At 34.7% G+C, this 24,511-nt stretch overlaps 1 protein-coding gene across 2 annotated transcripts in view; it reads right to left on the reverse strand.

Annotated features, from left to right (window-relative positions):
• Nucleotides 1–24,511, reverse strand: part of retn (retained) — a 138,979-nt gene that overhangs the window by 30,546 nt on the left and 83,922 nt on the right. For both annotated transcript variants that reach the window (XM_073086449.1, XM_073086448.1), the window contains exon 4: nucleotides 21,115–21,187. In XM_073086449.1, coding sequence (XP_072942550.1) covers nucleotides 21,115–21,187 — 73 coding nt within the window. The remainder of the gene's footprint in view (nucleotides 1–21,114; nucleotides 21,188–24,511) is intronic.

The raw sequence follows: 24,511 nt of genomic DNA on the forward strand, positions 1-24,511 counted from the left end.
CGATCTCTCGCTTATTTATTCGTATAATTTTATAGGGCCCCGCGGCGAACCCGGCGTGCCAGGCACAACAATAAAATATATGTGCCCAATGAATAAATTCGATCCGTAACGAGAATTATTACGTGTGGCATTCCATTTCAGATATCGATGTCCGAATGTCTAATAAGGCAACTTATAAGCGACTTGTTACGAAAACAATCTACTTGCGCACATTATTTATGATCTATAAGTTACATCGTTTGGTTATTCGTACGAAATAACAATTTATTCAGCTGTCACGCGCTAAATTTGATACCTCTCAAATCATGTGACAGATCAAAAAATAAAGCGACACACGGATGACTGACATCCCGCCGCGTCGTCGCGGAATAACAGAAACGGTGAAAATTTTCGGTGAAAACAAACGAACATAATGTTCCGAAGAGCCGCTTTCGACGTAATGATTGACGCACACATTTTCTACGGGCTATAAATGTGTAGTATTGTATACTCGTCAATACACTCGCACAATATCATAACGTCACAAAATTACGTAAACGAAATCCACAAACGTTTATTTTTTCACAACGACCAATGCTAACACGATCCCGCTACGCATTCCGGCACATCAAATCGCAGTGGAAAAATTAAAAATGTAATTTTTATTCAGCATTTCTTGATTGATGCAAAGGTCTTGTTTCGTCTGGAGCACTCGCCAAAATATCGCACGGAACACGACCCGAAAATGGGTCAATGCAACATTGTGCGACCTCTATCGGCCGAGTAACAAATGCACCGCAAAAGTTATTAATCAAGTTTTATATCGTCGTAAAACCACGGCGGGATTAAACCCACTCGAAATCATATTTTTATGGGATTTAGATCCGAGGTTATTATTTGAGATTTTATAGTGGTGAACTGTTTAGCGGTATGTTTCCAATTTGTGGGGCGTTTGATTTATGAGCGGACGGACGAGCTAGACGCGGGGCAGACTCGCGGTGGAGCGCGGTGCCCACACAATGAAGTACTGTGTCAACGAGTGTTGATGGCAATAAACTGACTCACATTACTATTGCCATAGATTTCTTCAAGGGCAGATTTAACAAAGCGATTCTTTTCATCTCATTTGGGAGTTCGTCGTAAATCGAAATCATGGGACCTATAAAACTTAATAAATCGTCGAGTTGCTACAGGCATGATAAACGAGGAAATTTATTAACTAATAACTGAATGTCTCGGGATTTAAGATCCGCTTAATTTATCAGAGACGATGTTCCAGAAATCGTTTCGTCTTAAATCACGTTCTCTGGGAATTAGCTCGATCGAAATGCAATATCACACTGGACGCAATCCCTGTCGGAATCTGAATAAGACAGTTAATTTCCGCTCTTTAACTAATTGGACTAATGTAAAATAAGAAATAGGAATACGAAAACTTGTGCTATAATTTTACCTACATGTTGACACTGGCTATTTTTGCGCCAGAAAAGTTTAAACTTACAAATATGAAACAATTATAAACAAGATGAAAATTTTAAAGATCCATAACAATGTAAACGATAAATGGTAAAGAAAAGAAGCGTAAAAACTTATATCAACTCAAAGAAGCAATTTACCTTCATGTTTCTTGTCTAAATGTCCCACTGCTACACCAACTTCCTGGTATTGCTTTTTATATATTTTTGGCATAGATCAGTGGCAATCTGAACGCAGCTCTAGCCGGCCAGTCATCTCTGGCCTGCGCCGCCGGTATTGCGCTCCGTTGCTCACCGCGTATAAAATCTTTGATACGCAGCACCGATGGAATCGAAATTCGATATTCGACTCCCAAGTTTATATATCGCGAAATGCGACGATATTTTAGTCCGTCCGTCATTTGGACAGTTCACAGAACCGGCAAGATTAATTGTATTTCGGTTGAGTCATCAAAATAATTAGAATGACGCTATTTTCGTTTGTGATGCTAATTTGACAGACGTCGCGGGAGATTTCATGTCTTCTTGTTCGCCGGCTGGATTCTTTGATTGCTTCTTTGTTACTTTATTTTAATCTTTTATATTAGGCACGAGTGCCAGCAGATGTCGGGCACGTGATGCCGATCACAAATTAGTTTTCCGACTATGTCGTGCCAACATTAATTTCAATTATTTGCGCTCATGATCGGTTTTATATAACAAAGAACTCGTGATTTTTGCGTGCGATATTAAATCTGGACGAATCTTCGACAACAAATATTCATTAAGCATTGGCCGATGTCCAGGAATATGACGTCGCCCGCATTGTGGTTCATGTTGACAGACCAGAGTCGAGGATAATAATTTCGCGAATGGTTTATTGTAGGAAATATTTGATAGCGGACCGTTCTCAGAATTAACATTTAATATACGGCAGTTAATTTCGCGTCCGCAATAAAATGTGTTTGATTAATATCGTTCTAGCGAAACGAATGTGCCGTTTGCAGTTCGTTATGATCAAAGAGGTGATGTAAATCAACTTGAAACAATGCCGCGTAACAAAGCTCATTGATGAGGAGCGGTGAATTAATTATAACATTTATATATTCTGTATCTCCACCACATGGTCGCCAAAGTCCTTTAATTCTGCAAGATGTAATGAATATAAATTTGCCTGAACTTCAAGGAGCGAAGGACGGTTAATCCCGAGTTTATAGTCATTTCAGTCAAAATCCGAACCGTAAGCAATTAATTTTGATCTTCTTCAATAAGATATCCGTCGACAAAGTCACGGTCGTTGACTGGTGGAGTTGTAATAAAACATTAAAGAGATTATTAATAACGCATAAATAAGTCGCATATTTTAGAATAGTGTTTAATGTATCTTAAAAATACATAAAACTGATATTCTAGAGATCCGCCGCTACATTTTGAGCGCATCGCAGGTAAAATTAATATGTCACCGTCATCACACTGAGCTGTAGTTCCGCTAGAAATTCTTATTAAAAATCTAAATAGAGAACGTAAAGACTAACACACTTATAAGAAATATCGGGCAAAATAAACGAATTAAGAGCGATTACATACGTTTAAATGTTTCTGAGGTATGCAGAAGACATAAATTAGAAACATTACAAATTGCCAAAAGTTTCTACAAAATATTAGAGACATTTATAGAGCGTCGAAAAAAGCTACGAGTCGGTTTAAATTAGGAACAAAGACACAGAAGAATGTCGTACAAAACAACAACAAACACGAAAAAATCATACAAATAAGAAACTATCGGAAAATGCATGACATATTAAACGTATTTGTAAATCAGGTTGAACGTTACCTTAAGAGAAAAATAAACAAAAATGAAGCAATTACTTCGGTAGCAACATGGAGCACCAACAAGAGTTGGAGTGTGTGAATGGCGGAGAAGCAAGCGTGTGTGTGAATGAAGATCAGAGAGAGTGCACGACATGTTGTGACAGCATACAGGGAATGATTAATGAGATGAGCGCTATCGAGGCTTTATTTATAGCGACAGGTGGGATTCACGTTGACAGCAAAATAGGCCACTAGGTAACCGAGGCGATGGATTAGGGATTATCAACTAGATGAGAGATAAAAAAGATTCAAAGTTTAATTGTAAAAGAAATACGAGTATATGCCGATTTGAAGAAATACTTCAAAGTTTCAAATTGTGTTGTTAGAAATGTAATTTTTCGGGAAGTGTGGCTTTATTCATTATTTCTGAATACCAAAAACTCGCATTTTGAAATTAAAAGAAAGTAAAATATTTAGATGGCAAACAATACGACCGATAGTAAGTCACGAATCAGAAATCTCACGATGTGGGAGTCCCCAAATTGTTCGTGAGCTATGGTGTACTGACGTATGCAAACAGACAGCCAGACACTCGTCTTACGCACAAATATTTGTGTTGGCTATCGAATAAGGAAGCTCGTTCCCAGCATCCGATTTCTAATTGGAATTGAATAAGCTCATTCAATAATTGTCATTCATTCATTCATGTTGTAATTTTTTCTAAGATAATATTTCAAATTGGTGTCAAGTTACTGTTATGAGAATACCTCATGTTTGTCTTATATCATATTAATTTGATTCTACTAAGAGTTTTTCAAGTTAGTTTAGATTTTTTCTGAAATGTTTATCATTTAGCTTTACAATTAAGCTTTTGGCACTTCCCCCTTACAAATTTTGCTAAACGCTGAAATGATAAAAGTATATCAACAATTCCAAATGAAATAACACGATAACATTAGAAGTAGATGTTGAACTGACCGAAATCAATATTAGCTTGTATTATGCTAACCCGAATGGCAAATAAAATAAATCAAATGTATGAAGAAACGTTCGTATCGCGTTTCACAAACGTACAATATAAAACATGTCGGCTGACCTCCAACGGTATTATTCTATTTCTCTGGAATTAGACGATTACAACATTCGACTATTTTGATTCCCAGTTTTTGTTCGGTTTATAAATTTGCGTCCAGTTTAAATAATAAGCTCGGACTTATTTAAAACAATGGCTCGGACGGTAACATTGGGAGTTTTCTGACAATGTGGAATTTGGACTGGATAATAAATAAACATTTTCTACACTATATACTCCCGCGCTAAATTCAATGTGATGTAAATTCCATGAAAAGATAAATACTCAACAACGATACTACTAAATGAAAGTGTCTTTTTGTTAATAAGGACACTAATACCTATATTGTGTCAGTACAGAATTCTCAACACCTGAGTCAAACTCGCTCTTGGTTTTTGTTCGACGACAACGATACAAATCCAAAAGATACAATCATTTTAATTAGAAGGTAAATGCTACAAAATTATCGTCGTTAAGGTGAAAAAATGACACTTGGGACCGCAAAAGCGACACTCGCCTGCCATTCGTAGAACAATAAGAGTTGAGGCGAGCATAATCAGATACTAACGACATCATTACACCTCGTCTCGAACGTGAAGATCGTGATGCAAACGTTATCAAAGCGAAGCCGCAATCTCTAAGGCAATTAGGCAATTATTTTAAATTAAGTGCCCACAATTATTATACCGCATTGCAGTATGCACTAAACAATGGGGCGACTGCAGTCGCATAATGAAATAAATTACGTCGGTAAAAGCAAAGCGAAAAGTGCTGAAGGCAACTCTGCTCTTTTTGTGCGATCTAGAAATAAAGACAAGTATGTATCTTGGATGATATAACTTGACTGATATGTAGGTACCCGTATTCGTGTCATTTCATGGGAAGCTCTATTTTTTTTTCTAAAAGAGTAATAACTGATTAGCGATCAAGTTATATTCGTTATTGTCAACGTTAACTGTATTTGTAAGTTACTTACAAATTATAACAAATCACATCATCTTCATCGATTCGTATTGAACTTACTTAATATTCAACTAAGCCATATCTACTTTCTATTTTCGTTTACTGATTCAGAATTAGACGATTCAATAGTGAGATACCTATACTTAATACAACATCAATCAAACGTACATCAAAATCGTAATTACCGAGATACCATCCTAATCATCTTCTGTCACCACGAAGAGAAAGTATGATCGGAACAATTGAAACCGGATTGTGTGTGTGTTGTGGATTGTGGATGTTTGCAGTCGCGTATAGTAAAGTAGCGTGACGGGCGTTTCTGTTTAATCGGTTCACTCGTCCAATGACGATTAGTAAATATCAAATCCACCGCCCATAGAGAAAGTCGATTAAGTTTTTGGCGTCCACTTGAGATGTACAATGGTTCGCGTCACATTATGCCAATTAACTGTAAAAGTAAATGGAAAAGTGCAAATATTTTATTTCAATCAGAGTCATCGTCCATAATTTATAATGTGACGGGTTATTTTAATAATTGTTTTATGAAACTTTCATTTCAGAATTTTATATCAATTCCAATTTTAAAAAATATCTTCTTTATAGAACAAATCTCAAGTAAGATAATAAAAGGCAGCAAAACAGTCGATACATCGATAAACATGTCACTGACATTGACAGCATACATAGGGGATATACAAAGAGAACGTACACACGGCAAGTAGTAGAAACATTTAGCGGGGGGCGGCAAGGGTGCAATTACCTCAAAATAAGCAATAAATTACAGCACAACAGTGCGCGCGAGGCGCGTGACGTCGCGCGCCGCTTCCGCGAAACGCCATCTAGCGGCGGGGCAAATTGCACGGCGATCACGATCGATATCGACGTCGAACATCGCCGTAATGCGAAAACATACGAAGAAACGACGAAAATTAGCCCCCGCGCCGGCTTGCGGGGCTAGCAAATTGATGTCGGCGAGCTAAGATTTCTCCGTCAAATTGGCGCGATTTTTTGCAACCTATACCGCTTAAACGAGAAGGAAAAACGAAGAAAGTTTGGAGAGAAAGGAACAAAAGAAGTTTCTTTTTTAAAGTCAATAGATATTTATGATGTACATTTCGCATTTTCAATGTAAACCAATAAATCATATCAATCCAGAAGTAAATTGGAAACAATTTAATATCTAGAGACATTTACTACGCTAAATACATGATGTTCTTTGACGTAAAAGTACATGAATTACAAATAAAAGTGCCTCATACTCAATACTTCATAAGGTTGTACAGATCGACCACAATGTTGCGAATCACTTGGTCAACTCTATTTGCTTTGCTTACCTCGTTACCGGCGGAAACGAGTGTTGACATTTCCAGAATAGTCCTTTGTTGGACTTGTTCTTTAATACTACAACCATTTATTACTAAGCCCACTTCTTGGAGTTCCCCGATACCTCAATGACATTAACACACACTGTTATTGCTCTAAATATGACATAAATACGCAATTAGATATATCGCTTTTGCTGCTTAATGATGGTGTAAATAACGCCTTTGCTACGTTCGTTTTACTGTGTAAAGCAATGTAATTAAAATCATCTGCTAGTTTTACTATGGAAGGAATGAAATAAAATAGAAATAAATAACAAAGTTAGCGCAATTATCAATGTAGTTTTACATCAAACATTACATGTATAGATAGAAGCATTTAAAGACCTTGGCATACACATTCCTGATAAATTCAATCGATTTAACGTTTCTAATTGCCGTGTAATAGTTATGACATATCACGAAGATAAGATTATAATATACCAAGTAAATTGTGCTATCAATCGACAGAACAAATACGATACACTATGGAAACGATAAATGGCATAACTGTATCATGAGTCAGTACTAACAATATCGATTTTTTTGACGTCTATCGGCGGATCAGTACTGTCTCCAATTCAGGTAGACAAAATACAATAATAAAACATTTACCCGACGGGAAAAAAATACATTTCAAAGCAATTAACTTTGAGTAAGCCTCCTTGGCGTCAGAAAGATTACAAAGGACTTATCACTTTTTTGTCCAAACAAATCCACGAAACGTTGAATTGGACTCTATTATTAAGTTTATAGGCTTGGTTCTTGTTGTCCGATGTTGTGTGAAATGGTGCCGGTGGTCACGTATTTGTTTCTGTTAGATAACAAATTGGTCATTTTCACCGGACCTCCTCGATGAAGTTGTTGTTGCTATCTGTTTTAACACAACTTTTTGTGTCCGATTTTTGTTGGTCTGATACTTAACTATTTCGACTTCTTACTACTGGTTAGTTTTAATACTTAGATGGTTTCATGATTGGGGTAACGTTTACGGCATAATGATAGGCATGCCGACCTGTCATTCAAAAGATTCCGGGTTTGGGATTATATGGCTAATTTTTCATCAATTCCGAATCTATTTGTATTGAGTTGTATTCGTTGATCATCTTAGTCTTCAGGAGTACATATCTGAAATGCGCTTCAGATGAAACCTCTTTTCTAAACAGTTTAGAAAAATGTTGACTTTACGTGCTTATCTGAACACAGAAGTAAAGGTTGTAAATTTATGCAAACCAAACGGCTAATATACTAAATGGCTAATAATTATTTCATCAGATCGCAAATTACATTCACCACAATTCTTAGAATTCTAATATACAAGTCACATTACAGCTTCAATCTTTCAAGCTCCACAAACAACTAATAGTTGTCGCGTCCAGACAATGTAAGTTCTTAATAAAGCCCTAATAAAATTCCCTTCTACATGTTTTACTTTAAAATAGCTTCGCGACTGTCGCTTTACAAAATTATGGCGTTCTTTGATATGGTAATATAGATCCTATGGCTCCGTGGTAGAGGCCTAGCGAAGGACATCGTGGCAGATGTTACGTGCGACAAAGTAAAACGTACGTGCTTCCTTCGTAAACAGAACTTCACGTGTGGGGCCAGGCAACAATAGCTAAGAAGCAATTTGTGATTCAACTCTATAATACGCCATAATTACTTTCCAAGAGAAAAGCCCTTTATTTTTGCTAATTCGGTAACAGAGGTGGTCCGTTGAAACATTTGCGTTTCCACACAAAAGCGCACTTTGTTGTTTAAGTCGATAATTATTGATTCTGATAGTATGGCGTGTTTTGGTTAGTCAAAGGGTTAGTTAGTCATTGCCTATATACAATATAAGCATGTCTGTTTGTAAGTCTGTGTGTCGTTTATGCATTATATCATTCAAGCAATCGCCTACTTTAGGAAACTTTTAGGAAGATGTTGAGTACACTCCCGCGAAAGTTTCTCGTCACTCGTACGATAGGTATCGTGCTTGTATGTGCACTTATAATCAAATTAAAACAAAGAATTCTCGTAAACAATTTCACCCCAACTTGTATTAACTATTACTATTGTATTATTGTAACTTGTATTGGTATTTTCAAAGCATATTTGTGGAAGAACGTCTGCCCAGATCCACTAGTTTGGTTTATAAAGAATGTCTTGCTGTATTCGTTCTTATATTCAAATAAGAACAGATATTTCATTGTAACTCGCGTCGAATTTACGACGAATATGATTTATGGGCGTATTTGATGCGGATGGACACACGGACAACAATAGCCTCGTACAGGCTGTAAGACGTCGGCCATGTTTTAGCATTATAATACCGATGGCGACCGCCTCCCCCATCAAAGAATGAGTTTTTTTATTAGTTTTCTCGGAAACAAATGCCCCGTTTATTGCGAAGCTATAGAAATTACAATTACTAAGCCGTGAAACCTTTAATTGTAATAGCAGTAACTGTTACTTACTTTGTTTATTGGCTGATAAATAAAATTTATAACAGTTATTTCCGTTTACAGCTACAGACAATAACTAATAAGGTACCTACGTGGTTTCAAATGTACAAAATGTTTGGCCTATGTTGTAAACTTGAAATTATTTACCTATTACGTTTCTGTGAATAAAAAATTCAAATGATTGAAAGTTTAACTATTTGTTTCGTGGTGGCACTACTGTCACGCCTATTATCACCTCAAATCGGCGATATTAAAGTAGTGTATTTTAGTAATCAAACTCTGGTCGATTTAAGTCATATCGTTTATTTGTCGTAGATGTTATTTAGCGGTGATAATAATTATCAAATACCCTAAAACTCCTTAATTCGAAAAATCTTACTAATTTCTTAATAAAAATATACGTTTTAGATATTAAAGGTATCTAGACCTGAATCACATGTGCTTTTATTTAAATTTAATACGTAGGTAGACCTTAAGTGTCAAAGGATTTTATGATCAGATTCCAAGACCCAATTAAGTTGCAAAAATCGAGACCCGCTCGAATTCGATCCCTAAACGAAATCGATTCAATGCGAAACGATTTATCAAATATAAAAGGACTTTATGGGAATTGGATTTCGCATTATAAAGTTTTCTCAATTGAACGTAAACTTTCTTCAGAATTGATACATTAAATAAGAACGAATAGAATAGGTAGGAACCAATTACCTAAAATAATGAAAATAGAAACAATGGAACATATTATTAAACATTTACCTAAAAAGGTAAAAAGACGACACAGAAAAAAAATAGCGTCTTTATAAAAACAATTATGTCTATAATTGAGTAACATAGGTAGTTATGTAATGTACCTTTATAATTTGCCTGCTTCCTGGGGCAGTTGGAAAATAGTCCACGTACTCAGTATCCATATATTTTCTGTATAAAAATCCTACGATACGGAATCAAAAACACACAGTAATAAATCCTTGTGATTATGTAAATGTATAAAGTCTTACAACAAAGAGTTGTAGTCGCACTAAATAACTAAACGAACGTAATAAAGTAATATACGACATATAAAAATCTTACCGACAAGTGGCCAACTAATTTATTTTTTTACAAATCCGCACACTTCTACCGAAACAATAAATCAAAAAGTGCGAAAGCGTTTAAAGAAAGCGTTTTTGAAAATAGCCGAGGCGATAAATTTAACACATCGTCGCTACTTCCTGATTTTACGAATGTAATGTTTATTTTTTGGAACTTTATTCGCGGAATCAATGTGTGGGTGATATAGAACAGGACAAAGTGTAAAACATTATTCTTTAATAGGTTCAGAGTAAACGGTTTTTATACTAGAAATAATTCCTAAAACATAGTTAAATATGGTAAAGACGGCGATGCATTATAGTGACTAGCAGATAAGTCGCAATTTGGAAATATTCATTTGGAAGATAACTTTTATTCAGAGAACCAAAACACATTTTCAATATTTTAGTTTTTATTATTTTAAAAGTTGCATAAATTGCATAAGGACTTCCGCACCCAATGTTTAAATAATTATATAGTAACTGTATACGATATACCTAACAATAATTTAATTTTGAGATGTAATGAGAAAAGCTTCAATATGCTATTTTCAAGAAGCAACATTAGTTAGTCTAATATAATATAATCTACTATCTAAAACGAGAGAATTTAATTAGTAATTTAAAATCATATCAATTACCACTAAGCGTAGTAGAATGTTAAAAAATCAAGTGAAATTATTCGCAACCTCAGATGTTAAGTCGAGTTTAACCATCGTGCATGTTGACTTTTATTAATGAACATTAAAAATATGCAAAAAAGCTTCCCCGTGTGTAAAACACGAATAAATCGCGAAAGCAGGCAGACGAGCTCCAAGGACTTGTCTTACAGCGAATGCGTAAACGAGAACCGAGGATTACAATATTCATAATCTTACATTTATGATATTGTACTTTTAGCTAAAAGAGGTATAATTCTTCAGCTATGTTACTCAGTCGCTGCGGGTACCAATAAGCGCTCACAACCTAACGTAATGACTAGATCTTTTTCTTAACCGCCTGTACCCCACGATTATTAAAAATATTCTATTCTCACTGTTCTAGATTTAAAATATTATACGAGAGTCACCACTTTATACTTTCCCTCGCTTCGCTATACTCTTTACTCGGCGTCTATGAAACAAGCCATTTATGAATGAATGCAGAGTATAAAACAATAAACATTAGCATCATAATGCTTTATTAAAGCATTAAGTGGAAACCAGTTCATTAGGGAGTGGTCGGTGAAATGAATATGGAAAGAAATCTAATTATAGGGACATTTTGTCTAAAGGAATCCTGGGATTTTCACTATCATCGGTCACTATATAGGTCTCAAGCGGAAAGGTTCTGGGTACGATCCCAGGTCCGATACACATGTAAATAATGATTATTTTTTTTAAGTTTGGGTATTGTAATATTTTTTATATAATTGAAGAAGCAGACGAACATGCAATCCTCTTGGTCGTAAGTGGTCACTGCCGCCCATGAACATTTGTAATCAATTCCACAAAGAACAACGGTCCTTCTAGTTGAAGCCCATATCAGATGTCAACACATCTGATATGGGCTTCATAAGTACGTGAGAAGAAGAAATAAGTAAGTGAGGCATCTTAGTACTCAGGAATGACAACTCCTTCCTGAGTACTAAGATGCCTCACGTACTTATAGAGTAGCCGTAGACAACATATCGTGTTATATTTGGCTGTTCATGCCAATCTCGGCACAAGAAATGTTAGAGCTTTGAGTGAAAAACTCTGGAATATTCATTGCCATTTTTACTACTTCTATTCACCCGTAATAAAAAAAAACAATTTATTCACAATAAAAGCCCAAACGACGTAGTTTGACATGAAAATTAGGCATATATCACACGAAGCAGATAGTATCGTATATGTTACGTTGGATCAAAGAGATTTGGATGGACGGTAATAAAAAGATTTTATTGAGAATGAAAACAAAGGGAAAACATTTAAGCCGCGATAAAAAATATTAATAGAGTCGTAAATGTAGGCGAGACAATTTTATTTCATTGCATTCGAAGAAGTAGCTGAAATGTAGTCTGTGATATATTAATAATGTTGCGAGATCTATTGCCACCGGGACGAGAGCCACACGGAGTGATTTGTCTATTTCGCTACTTTCATACAATTGAATGTAGCAATAGGATATAGGATTGGAGTTACCTAATATTCTTCCGATATTGTATAGTAGAAAACGTATTCAGTCCACCTCACGGTTGCTACTTCCCATAGACAAATGGTAACCAAACCCAGATAAGATAAGGATCCTGACGTTAGTCGCAGATCCGTTGCTCACCCTGAGGACGGAGTGAGTATCCGTTATAGAATTGGAACCAGAATTGTAGCCAGAAAATAACCAAAAAAATAATAAGTTTAATTTTAACAACGAAGAAAGTCTGATTTCACAGCACAAAACACCCGTGTGCGCCGAACAATTTAGTCTGATCTAAATCCGTATAATCTGATATAAGAATTCTCATCGCCAGATCTACGTTGATTAATTCCACTTTTATTTGTATAAGAGTCAGCAGCTGCGTTTGATCCCGCCAAGCACAGCCGCGACGGCTAAATGTCCCCGCCATTTTTCAAAACACTACAAACACGACGAAAATAATCGATCATAATCTTAAAGGAATTCGTTGGAGTGAGTTAAACGCTTGTCCATTATGATGGAAGCGTCACATTGTGCTGGACTATATGATATAACGATATAATGATATAATAATTTAAATAAAAATGTAACAATTTAATACACAAAAATTGTAAAGATGTAATGAGCATGGAATAAAAGGTTTTTTTATATTTTTTTTATATGATATAACGGCATAACGCACGCAGTTAATATTTTTACTTATTAAGATTTAGATTGTAAAATATTTGTAGATGTGGCGTTAATTTTTACTTATTCTTCAATTGCTTTAGTAGTTCAAGCATTTTGAGGAAACACGTGTATATTTTTATCAGTTCATATTTTATTGATTACGTATTATAAATCTTATGAAGTACTAATCAAGTATTGTTGCGTACTCACATTCTAACTGCTTCAAACGAGTTGCGGGAGAATTTGTGTATAAATCTTAGTTTGCAAAAATCGTAACATAAGTTGGTTCTACATAGAACTTAACTATTAAACAGTAAAATTACAGTGATGATACCATGGTTTAAAGCAAAACATGAATATACACACTAGTAAGTAACACTTTATGATTTTCACATGATATCACACACGACATTGCGGAATAATTCTATGTACGTAGTAAATTTAATATTAAGTATATACATGCTTAATAGCATGCAGTAACAGCTTTCAAACTAGTTTTTATAACCGTATCCAAATCGCTCCGTTCAGTAAAATGTGCTGACTTCCTTACAGTACAGTGTAGAACAAGAATAGAATGACACGATTTTATAATTAATTCAACAAATCTTAATCGACTGCGAATGTGATCGATAAAACAAACAGTTAGTAGGCGCCATGGTTAGTTTACGGCGCGTATTATGACTAATAGCCCGAGTACGTACGAGATTATGGCAAATATTTGTGGCAAATATGAGCGGAATCGCATTGATGTCTCATATGGTGTTTTATAGACTTGTAAGGATTATAATAGTCAAAAATTAACTTATCGCATAATATGGTGAATGTACACCGGCTGTTATAACCACGCTTCGTGTAGTGGTTTACGAACGCAGTAACGAGGGTGCCGGGTTCATACCTCGGTTAGGCACACATCAAAAAATGATTCAATATTTGAATCTGAGCGTTAACGGGTTCTTTCCCTGGTGAGGCAGGCAATAAAATATTTTAGTATTTGGGTCTGATGTTCACACAGGGAACCCTAGAAAACCATGAGTACTTATTAGTAATGCTTTTATCATTTAAAAATAATTATTTCCGATACGAACGTAGACAAAATTGCATAATCATAGGGGCGTTACAGTAACACTGCAACAATCGATCATACGGATAGAACCACGTCAGAGACAATATGAGGAAATATAAAAGTAAAAGAATCTGTCAAAATCAAAGAACCATATTTCGTTAATAACGTTCCGCATAGTTTGGGGCGTAGTTTTCAGTCCGAGAACTAATAAGAGAGCCAACTTTATATTGTGTAAAGTTATGTTATAGGTTAATGTTACTACAGAGAATAAATGCGTTAGTAAAAACCTCAACGCCAGATCATTTTATGTACACCGTAAATCTAATAGAAAAACTATTTCTGTGTAAATCCTATCATGTGATAGATAGAGCCCTGTAGGAATGCAAGAAGTTCTCATTTACCCCTCAGGTGTCAGAGAATTTGTGATCAAATTAACTAAACAACTCAATAGAATTCTAGCATATTTAATATTAATAAACATTTATACTTATTCCGATCTGCTTCAATAAAAATCAAACATATATGAAGAATAAACAATATCTTATGCATAATATTAGTGCCGATAGTAAGGCATTTACCACACAATAGCACACATTCAGATTAAGTCCGTTTACCACTAAATGATTCGGTGACTTTTCTTCCCGACTCATTCATTCATTGTACGCAAACATCGATAGACTACGCTTGCTTCTGTCGCTCTGGTGCAAGTCATGAGATATAGCGAGAAATAAGTTGTTTTAAGCTATTAGGATAGAGGTGAGAGCTATAATACTACCAACTAAGGAACTAAACAGGTAACCAAACTAGATAACTATGAACGTGTTCAAATATAGTGTTTAGAATAATTGATAACAAAGCCCTAACTACTTCATGGCAAACGGTAAAATAAAAATAATTTTATAAAATGGATGTTATTGTTTTTTTGGCAAACACTCATACTTTTCTTTTAAGGTGTTATCAAAGGCAGCAAATCTTGCAAAGGCTCAGTGATCAAATTAAAAACTTAAGTTAATCAAGTATTTAATTTGTTTAGAAAATGTATCATCAAATTTAGCGGTCAGGTATTGCAAAACCATATCTCAATCTAGGCAGTTGACGTAAAACGACATCCCAAAGGATATTATCCAGTTACGTAAATATATTTATTTGATGTAAGTATAAATGTTATATAATATATATATGTTTATATAATATACAGATCGTAAATAGATTAAATAGGAATGTTTTTTTAAATCGCAATCAGCGTTTCACATGTACCACGGTTCGGGCGGGTCGCCTTGCATGACTGGCGTTATTCAGGGCGTTATTGGCGCGAGATGACCGTCACAACGTCGTTTAGTAGTGTCTAGTGACGCGTGCCTACCGATTTATTACTAAAAGGTAGTAGTACACAGTAGTTTTAGAACGGAATTTTAATATGTAACACATGGAATAAAAGGTACTGTTAAATTTATATTTGTGTTAGTTAAATTTAAATTTTGAATTTATACCTACCTACTCAAAATAATAAAATCTTAGCAAGTAAGTAATATTAATAAGGTATAAAAATATAATTTATTTGCTTGATTTACTCATTATTGTCAAGAGTTAGGGTTACATAAGCATAAATAAAATTTTATAGCATTTGACTAAAAATGTCTTCGTTTATTAATATTTCTTATGTCTGTAATATGTCATCGTTTTACGCTATAATACATTTTAATTTGCAATAATATGTGTATTAACACTATTATAAGAAGTCCAATTTCTAAGCCTTCACATCCAAATTAGCCGTAATAAGAACAATATGCGCCCATACGTTTATTACAAAACAAACACACATTCCAATTGTATAAATATTGGCAAGCGGGCGCATGCATCATCAATCTTCGCCCTAGAGCCCATCATCAATTCAGAGTTATTTCGAGCAACAATGACAATTATATGCGTGAACTTCAATAAAGGGAAGCTATAACAAATTAACTTTCCCTCACCTCCTTGTAAATGATCTTTTCGAAATAATGAACAGAGCTTGTGGCTGTTTATATTTGAGTATTGCGCTGTCATTAATGCGCACATCTTCTGGTAGGAAACGCGCATAAGTTCCTAAATGTTATCCAGTATTACGATATACCAACTTTCTTGAGACACAACAATAATGTCCCTCTGTTGTTCAAATAACTACGCAATATTCTCAAATATACCTAAATATTCTAACCTTATTCTATAAGCTCAATACCAGAATATATAAAAATATGTCTGTTCGTTTGTATAACCTAATGTTGGAATTATTAATTTGACAATTACTCAATAAATTTGACTTTCATTTTATTAAAATAACTTGTGGGTTTCATTTCTTTATTTCGATTTAAATCTTTTAAATTATATTTAACAGTAACAGAACTATTCAATAACTAGTTATAATAAGCCGTAAATATTATTGTGATGTTACATGTATACGTTACATACGCAATCACTATGTAATTATCGAGACCCATTACCATAATACCGTCAGCTCGAGCCACAACGTGCATTTAATACTTATTTGTAATCAATTCAATTCACATTTGAAAGCTAATATACGATCTCCGCCCAGAGATATCGGAGTTTCGTCTAATCAATCAACTTTAGATTAACACTCGTCTCGACTAAAGAGTGAGCAGACAAAAACAAATGGGCACCACTCAGCCCGAAATCGAATTAACTATGAGCCTGTTAAGACACCAATTAAACCTCCAACAAAGGCTATCTTCAATGAGACGAAAAAAATTTGATAGATCAACTCTTTAATCTAATCTATCATAACACAACTCACACGAAAAACAACCCTAAAATAAGCCATAAGCGTTCAATATTAACAGTTCAGGGAACCCATAGAAACCCGAGAAGGCTGTTGGCACAACATCTTATATCGATTAAACAGATAATTAATCACGGGAAATGAATCCGAATGAGATGTTATTAGTTATACCACACTCGCTATTAACAAGTGAAACAATAGGTTTGCACCTACAGGGTGAGCTTTAAGTGATATTAAAAGACAATAAAATAAATAATATTACATATAGTCATTTTTTTTTATCAGCACAACGATAATGATAAACTAAGTATACTGTGATTTTATTTAAAAGAAGGAATTTCTACTCATGGACTGAACGGATCTTATGAGGATTCTGTTTCATTTATAAATGTATTTTTTAAGTGTAATATAACCAAATAATAATATTTAAATATAAAAAAACCGATTAAAATCTGAGCCTTCGAAATTGTTTGGTTCTTTATCTCATGCGCTTTATTCATTGATAAATTTTACAATTTTAAACATTTTATATGTTTTATTTTTATTTTACGAATATACGAAAAACCCTTAAAAGTTGATCCATTCTATATTTATGTAGTTTTCTGTGTAGTGCACATTTTTTTCGAATCGTGAATAATATTTGAAATTACCAAATTGTTCCTTTGTTTACATAGTCTATGTTTCGTTCTCAAATAACATAATTCTACCAATTATCCGTAGTAATGAAAACATCACGCTGTATCAGGGTGACGGGAGCGAGTGGGCCGATAGCCGATCAATCAGCTGCTAACGAGCGGTCACGTGGTAACATGTTCGCTAGTAACATGCCACGTTGTACCCACATCCACCCCTTTCTTGTCCTTAAATAGGATTCAGATTTTTGGATAAGGTACAAATTTATCAAATTATCTAAACGATAAGGCAAGTAGGTGCATGTAAGTTCCCACAGTGGCTCGAAAGTGAACTTATAGGTATAACTGTAAGGTCTCAATTTAACTGATGTTTCGATAAACTAGTTAAAGAAAGAAATAGTAACAATTAGCAGGAAATCATTCAATACTAAATTACTAATACTTATATTAAAATAAGAATGTGAAAAAGGAGCACTTTAACACTCGATACGTGAACCCTGACGAATTTAATCGATTCAGTGGAATCGATTATCTTATTTCTAATTACAAATCGATTAACGAACACCCACCAAGTTAGGTATCCTCATTTTGATTAGGATTTACATAATCGTTTGTCGCTGGCTGTAAATTAAACGTTCTCGGTCGAGATTGATTCGAAATAAAAACGAACTACAGCCGCATCTCACGAGGGCGCTTCATTTACACAAATCTGAACCATAAACGTTAACAAATAAACGTACTATGACGTTCAGGTGAAATGGAACAAGTGTAATATTTTTTAATCTCTCTTTTTAACCGAGACGAAGACAGAGTGCGGAGCGGCGCGGGGCGTGGTGGGCCCACTTTCATTACTCATGAGCAATAATAAATGATAAAACATTATTAATACGAGGAGATCAGACGAAATGATGGCGGTTCGCATGCGTGAAGGATTAACCTCGGTGGAATAAATTAATTCTAATAATTAAACTTTGATGTTAGCTTTGACGTGACCGTGTAACTCGAGCCAAAGACCTAAATGCTGCGATCATTTATTTTGATTGTTGTTTTTTTTGTTTACACAATACGTGCATTATGCCAATGTATAAAGATGTTTTGTAGAGATAGAAAGTTAAATAGCAAATAATGATATTTCTATTTAATTTACAGCCTATCAATTGCGTGTGTTTTCCTTGGATACAAAACGAAAAATATATAAGTACATTTTATTACGAAATTTCTCAAACTTATAGTAACAAGCATACCTAACCTAACCTAACATTCATTTAAAACATTACCCATTTATTTCACTACTTACTATTTATTCAATACCGTTTTTTACAAATTATTAAAATTCTATTTTTGACGACCGTCAATTACAAACAGACATGGACCTACCTGCAAGCTATTCACGATCCTCTCAAAATCCGATTCGAATCGCAATGGAAAAATATCGATTAGTTTCCGCTGTTATCGCACCCGCGTAATAACAACCAGAAGTTTATTGGCCACGTTTCGAATGATAAATTGAATAATAATTTATTCAGTTGAAGATAAGCGGGGCCCTGTTTCGATCGCGAGCCCCGATACTCTCAACGTTCGTAAGGGTGTCCATTACTGGACAACATAAATATGATTTATAATACGATTTTTTGTCAATGCAATCAACTTGTGCGGGGCCGTAAAAATAGTTTATACGGTTTTTTGCGTTGTTTGTAACCGTGATGAGTTACAGAGTTAGTTTTATAGATTTATTAACAGCTAAGCCTCAGGTCTCCACGATAACTATATGCGTCATCGTGGATTATGTCCCAGGCCTTTGCCAAAAGGACAACCTGAGTCCAGCGATGGGACTTAAATGGGTTGTAATCAAACTTAATTGATGACCTGTAGAATATTAATATTCGCCAATTAAAATCTGAATGACATGTTTTTTTCTTACTATTAGCAACAAATAATAATGTCCATTTCTTTTTTTATAGAATACTAGTTAAACTCTTCCTCAATGCATTGCCTCAGTGTGAAAGATGAGGCCTGACCTCACGAGACCAACAACAATAACTATTGATTTGACTAACAACAAGGCGGGCAATATCAACATGATCTATCTAGCGACAATCACGCCGCCATTTACAACGTAGATCAATTAATGCGAAACAGAGACAGAGGATACATAACCTGACATGTAAGAAAGAGACAACAGTCGAGTTATCAATCATGCGCCCGCGCACGATCTCAGCGCTCGAGGCGATCAAGCGATCTCCTGCTTAATTATTTCTATTATGATATTTAAAATATAATGATTATCTTTATGGATTACGTTCATATGGCGAATTCCCACACTCGTTTTGTTTGTAACACTTCTATACCCTTAATTAATGCAGTGAAGTAATAAATGAGCAAACGTGTGGTATTAATTTTAGTCATCAGCGGCTTATAATCTAACTGCAGATTTATATGAAGCAATTTTACTTTATAAGGATGTTTCTAGGTCTTAATGTGAGTAGAGTTCGCAGTAAATGTACCAGGGATGTATAACTGACACGAATAGCTAATATATCTAAGTATATCATGTTGTTGATAACAGTTTCCTTATACATTTTTACATGGAAAAGTAATAAAAATGCAGGACATACTCTCATTTCAATATCTGTACCGGTTATTACCTAAATGAAAATAAGTAGATTTTGTCGGTATAAGAGATTTGCAAATTATATGCTTAGGTTACTAACTTATTTCTACCACTATCTAATGTGATTTGCGTACAAATATACTTAACTTCACATATTCTATTTTCTCTGGATCATTAATTGAATGAATAATATCATATCTATTGAAAATTAAACTTCCTTTTCAGATATTAACAGCAATATCTAAAATAAAGATTACAATAAAATATTCGCGATGATTGTTGAAGCGAAACAAGATCACTTCCCAGATGATTTCAAACTGTACTCCATTCAAACTAATTACATCTAATAGCTCATAGCTCATACGCACAGACGGACGTCAATCACGGATCTTATCGAAAATCTCTACAATATAAAACAGTCTATACAACCAAGTGATATTAGCCCATATTCGATTCATATCTTATCTCCAATTTGAGATGACCTCTCATCTAATACAACATGCGAGTTTCAGGAGATTTTGTTAAATTGGCCAAATCTCGTTTCAAAGGATGATCGTGAATGAGCCGGTTACTTATGATAAATTATGGGAAGTATCAATCGTAAGTGGGAATTAATCAATGTTTAATGGTGGTTTTATTGTGAACTGTACAGGTGATAAATATTTATTTTTATTGTCCATGTGTCCGTTGTGTTCTGTTACCATCCTTGTTAACTTACGATTGAAAAGAACGTGCATTTAAGAACGGTGGCTTATCATACGAAATCCTAGAAAATCTAACAAACGTGAAAAAATAATTAGAAATTAATATTTCTCAAATGACCGACTTTTAACTAATTGACATCTCATTTTAAAAACGTTTCAAATATACTCGTAAGTCTGAAATCAAAGGGACTAGTGTCTTCACAGAAATATTATGATAGTGCTACTAATACTACCAGGTAAATTTTTGGATACACTCAAGTTAATTTTACTGTTTGTGATTCTATTGTCCACTACAATGTTCTCTGCTATAATAAATTACTATTTTCTATATATTAGGTACTCACCTCGCTTTTGCATGAAAGAGAACAGATCGTCCAAGAACTCCTTCCTCTGTGGATCGTCGCTGATCTCGTATAACTGAAACAATGTACAATATTTTAAGACCAAAAAATAAAAAATAAAGTACTGTAACATACAATATTGTATTAGTTTTCATTGATTTATGTCAGGAAGCTCCAGACCCCATATCATCCTTATGCTCGAACGTCTCAAATCTTGCTCCATTTGCAACAACAGCCGATATTTCATTTTTAATTATAAAAATTTAAATTAATAAACTATACTCCATATATAATCCGAATGACCGAAATTCCGGATACTATCAAAAAGGCTAATGACGTCTACTCTAAATACATTTAAGAACTTAAGTATAATAGGTATCGTTCAATAAATGAGGGTTAGGAAGAAAGCGTTGGAAATAAAAAAGTCGGTGTCCTCATAAACCATTATCATACCTTAGCAATGACAACAATATTAATATTCAACTAGGAAGTGACGGCACCACGTGCGCCCGCATGTCCGGGGTTGAACACATCTACTGCATTACTAGCGATACTTGCAACGTTATAACTGTAGTTTAATAAATAAGTAACAGTTTTTGAAAAAACGGCAGTTACACCAATGCGACATTGAGACAACAATTGAGAAGCATTTGCATTTGCAAAAGAAACACAGTTGCAGAAAAATTACATTTATAACGTAGAGATGTTGCTTCTAATAAAACTAAAATAAGTACTTAAAATGTTGAGTGAACTAAGAAAATTACGTGAACGTGAACTTCAACTAATAATAATTTGTTAATAAACATGAGACAATTGAGAACCATTTCCTTATGTAGAATGAAAAGCCGTTGCAGAAGAAGTACATTTATAACGCAGAGATGTTGCTTTTGATAAAACTATAATCCTTCACACTGCACACGTTATATTTGAACTAAGAAAAATACGTCAAATGTGAACTAATAAAAAAACAAAAAATAAAGAATTCTACGAAGTCATTTCTTCTTAGTGTATTCATATCAAACCTGAAATAAATAAGGAAAATCTTTACGATTTTCTGCAAAGTGCGCGAACTTGCTTGCAACAAAAAATAGCTTTTAAATAAGAAAAGCGCCATACAAAATGACTCATTTGAATCGCTAAATGCAAATGATCAATAAAATTAGGCTCCCCACGGCCGCAAATGATATGCACCGAGCGTACTGTCAGTATAATTACAATATCCGGCACTTACATGCAATTTGAATGAAGGTGAACATTGAATGCTGTGTCACTTAAGGTCTCCTGATAAACACTAAACGGTTGATCGAGTTTACCTACCTACTGACTTGATGGATAGGTTTTGATGATAGTTTAAAACGTTATGCGAAACGCTTGCCATAATTAAGGAACTACTGCCAATTATAAAGTAAGTGCAATTGATTCGAAGTAAATTTAAAGTATTCAAAGAAGTATGTATATGTCAAATTGTCCGGTGATTGTCCTTAGGATTATCTTCTTTAAATTAATTATGTTAATTTTTTTTTTTTTGAATAATGATTATTTTAAATCACAGATACCTTAAATGTATAAAAATATTTATTTTTAAATTCTCAATTCATTCATCAAGTGAAATTAAGACAATTGGTAGCTGCTTTTAAACCAATTAAAAATACTAAACCAAGGAGCTAATGTAGTACGAAATTAATGTTAGACAAATTGAAATAAAAACAAAACTGCAGCTGTCAAAACTGATATTACAAACTTAATTGATCGTGGAAGTAAGTAAGCAAACCACTAATTCATTTGTACGACTTCAGAACGCTTGTAAGTATTGACAGATATTGACTCAAACATTTAAACTCATATCGTCACGTAATCTGATAAAAATAATACAAGACTAGCCTGTATTCCGACATACATTGCACTTGCACTTTCTAAACTTTAAGTAACTTAATCAATTTTATTTTTTGTTGCTGTTAACGTGCAGTTGAATCGATGGAATGTAACCTGTCGATCAGATACATTTAATAGAGCATATTATTGCAACTACTGCAACTGATATTTAATAAAAGTCACAGGCGAATTCGGCTACTGAAATTCTCTGAATGTCTATTTATAACATCTGCCTATCTACAACTAGAAATACATCAAGAACAACACAAATGCAATAATATCAAAATCAAAAGTAATTAAAGTAAGCCTATACAATTGAAACTATGCTATGTATAGACGATAAGAAAATGAAGATAGTAATAATAATGATGATTTCGTATCAAAAAGAGATGATACTACATTTGTCATTAATGTTATATCGATACACGTAAACTGACGTCAGGAGCAAACCGTGGTGAATCCGTTAAATCCGGCAAATCGGCGAGTCCGTCCGGTTTACTTCGAAGTGTGGACAAGTTTGAAGACGTGAACGGCGCCGGTATATCAAACACGAACTATTTGCATTGGCCGAACAATTACATCGGGGCACTTAGCGCGACGAACTGGACCGTGAGCAGACAACGAAACGCCATTTGATACTTCCTGTTTCCGTCTAATATATTTGAACTCACCTCATTAAGATTCTAACGCAATCGTTTGGTTGTAGCGAAAAGTTTTCCGCAAATTGTATTTAGCAAAGTAGATTTCAACCAGAAACCTCAATTTAATCTACCATATGAAGGTAGTAGAGCCATCTGTTTCGACACCGGCGGCACCACCGCCACACCTATTCCTGCCTAATAATAGCAGTGTTAAGCGCTGCTGTATTCTGGTTTGAAGAGTGTGGTAAAAGAGACATACTTAGTCCTCAGGGGTAGCGGCGCATCTATGGCCGACCTCAGAAATCCAATCTTACCCGGAGTTGATTGCAGATGTCCATGGGCGGCAGTAGCTATTTACCATCAGGTGGTCTGCATGCTCGTCTCCTACTCTTATATTAAATAAAAAAAACTATTTCTCTTAATGAAAATAACAAACTCATTAAGCTCCAACAAAACCCCAGAAGCAATATGACAGACTTCATTTTCTGTCCTATCAAAAAAATAGTTAACATCTAACCCTTCAATGGAGTGTGGAATTTCGAAAACAAATGGAACGCGTTGATGGTCTGTAATTGGAACGTTCTTTTTTCTGTGTTATCCGGCGCTAATCGAAAACGTTCCGGCGTGATTAATCGCGGGGGCGAGTCCGAGTCGACAGTGACGATCGCGAAGATTGATGCGAACTGAGATCGCCTGTTGCCGTCCAGAGCGCATCTATTGACACCATTCACCTAGCGCTTAGGCTAAGACCTAATATTACACGGCGTTTGACACGTCGGTATACAAGATTGTTTTTGTGCCTCTTAATCAAATCGCAACATGACAATCTGGTGGACAGCGAAGAGTATGAAAATTGATGTAATTTTTGATCTGATTTTGCCATCCAA

This window comes from Epargyreus clarus, unplaced genomic scaffold, assembly GCF_041222505.1.
Source record: "Epargyreus clarus isolate Ecla_fem2 unplaced genomic scaffold, WU_Ecla_fem_2.2 ptg000024l, whole genome shotgun sequence".
Lineage (NCBI taxonomy): Eukaryota > Metazoa > Arthropoda > Insecta > Lepidoptera > Hesperiidae > Epargyreus > Epargyreus clarus.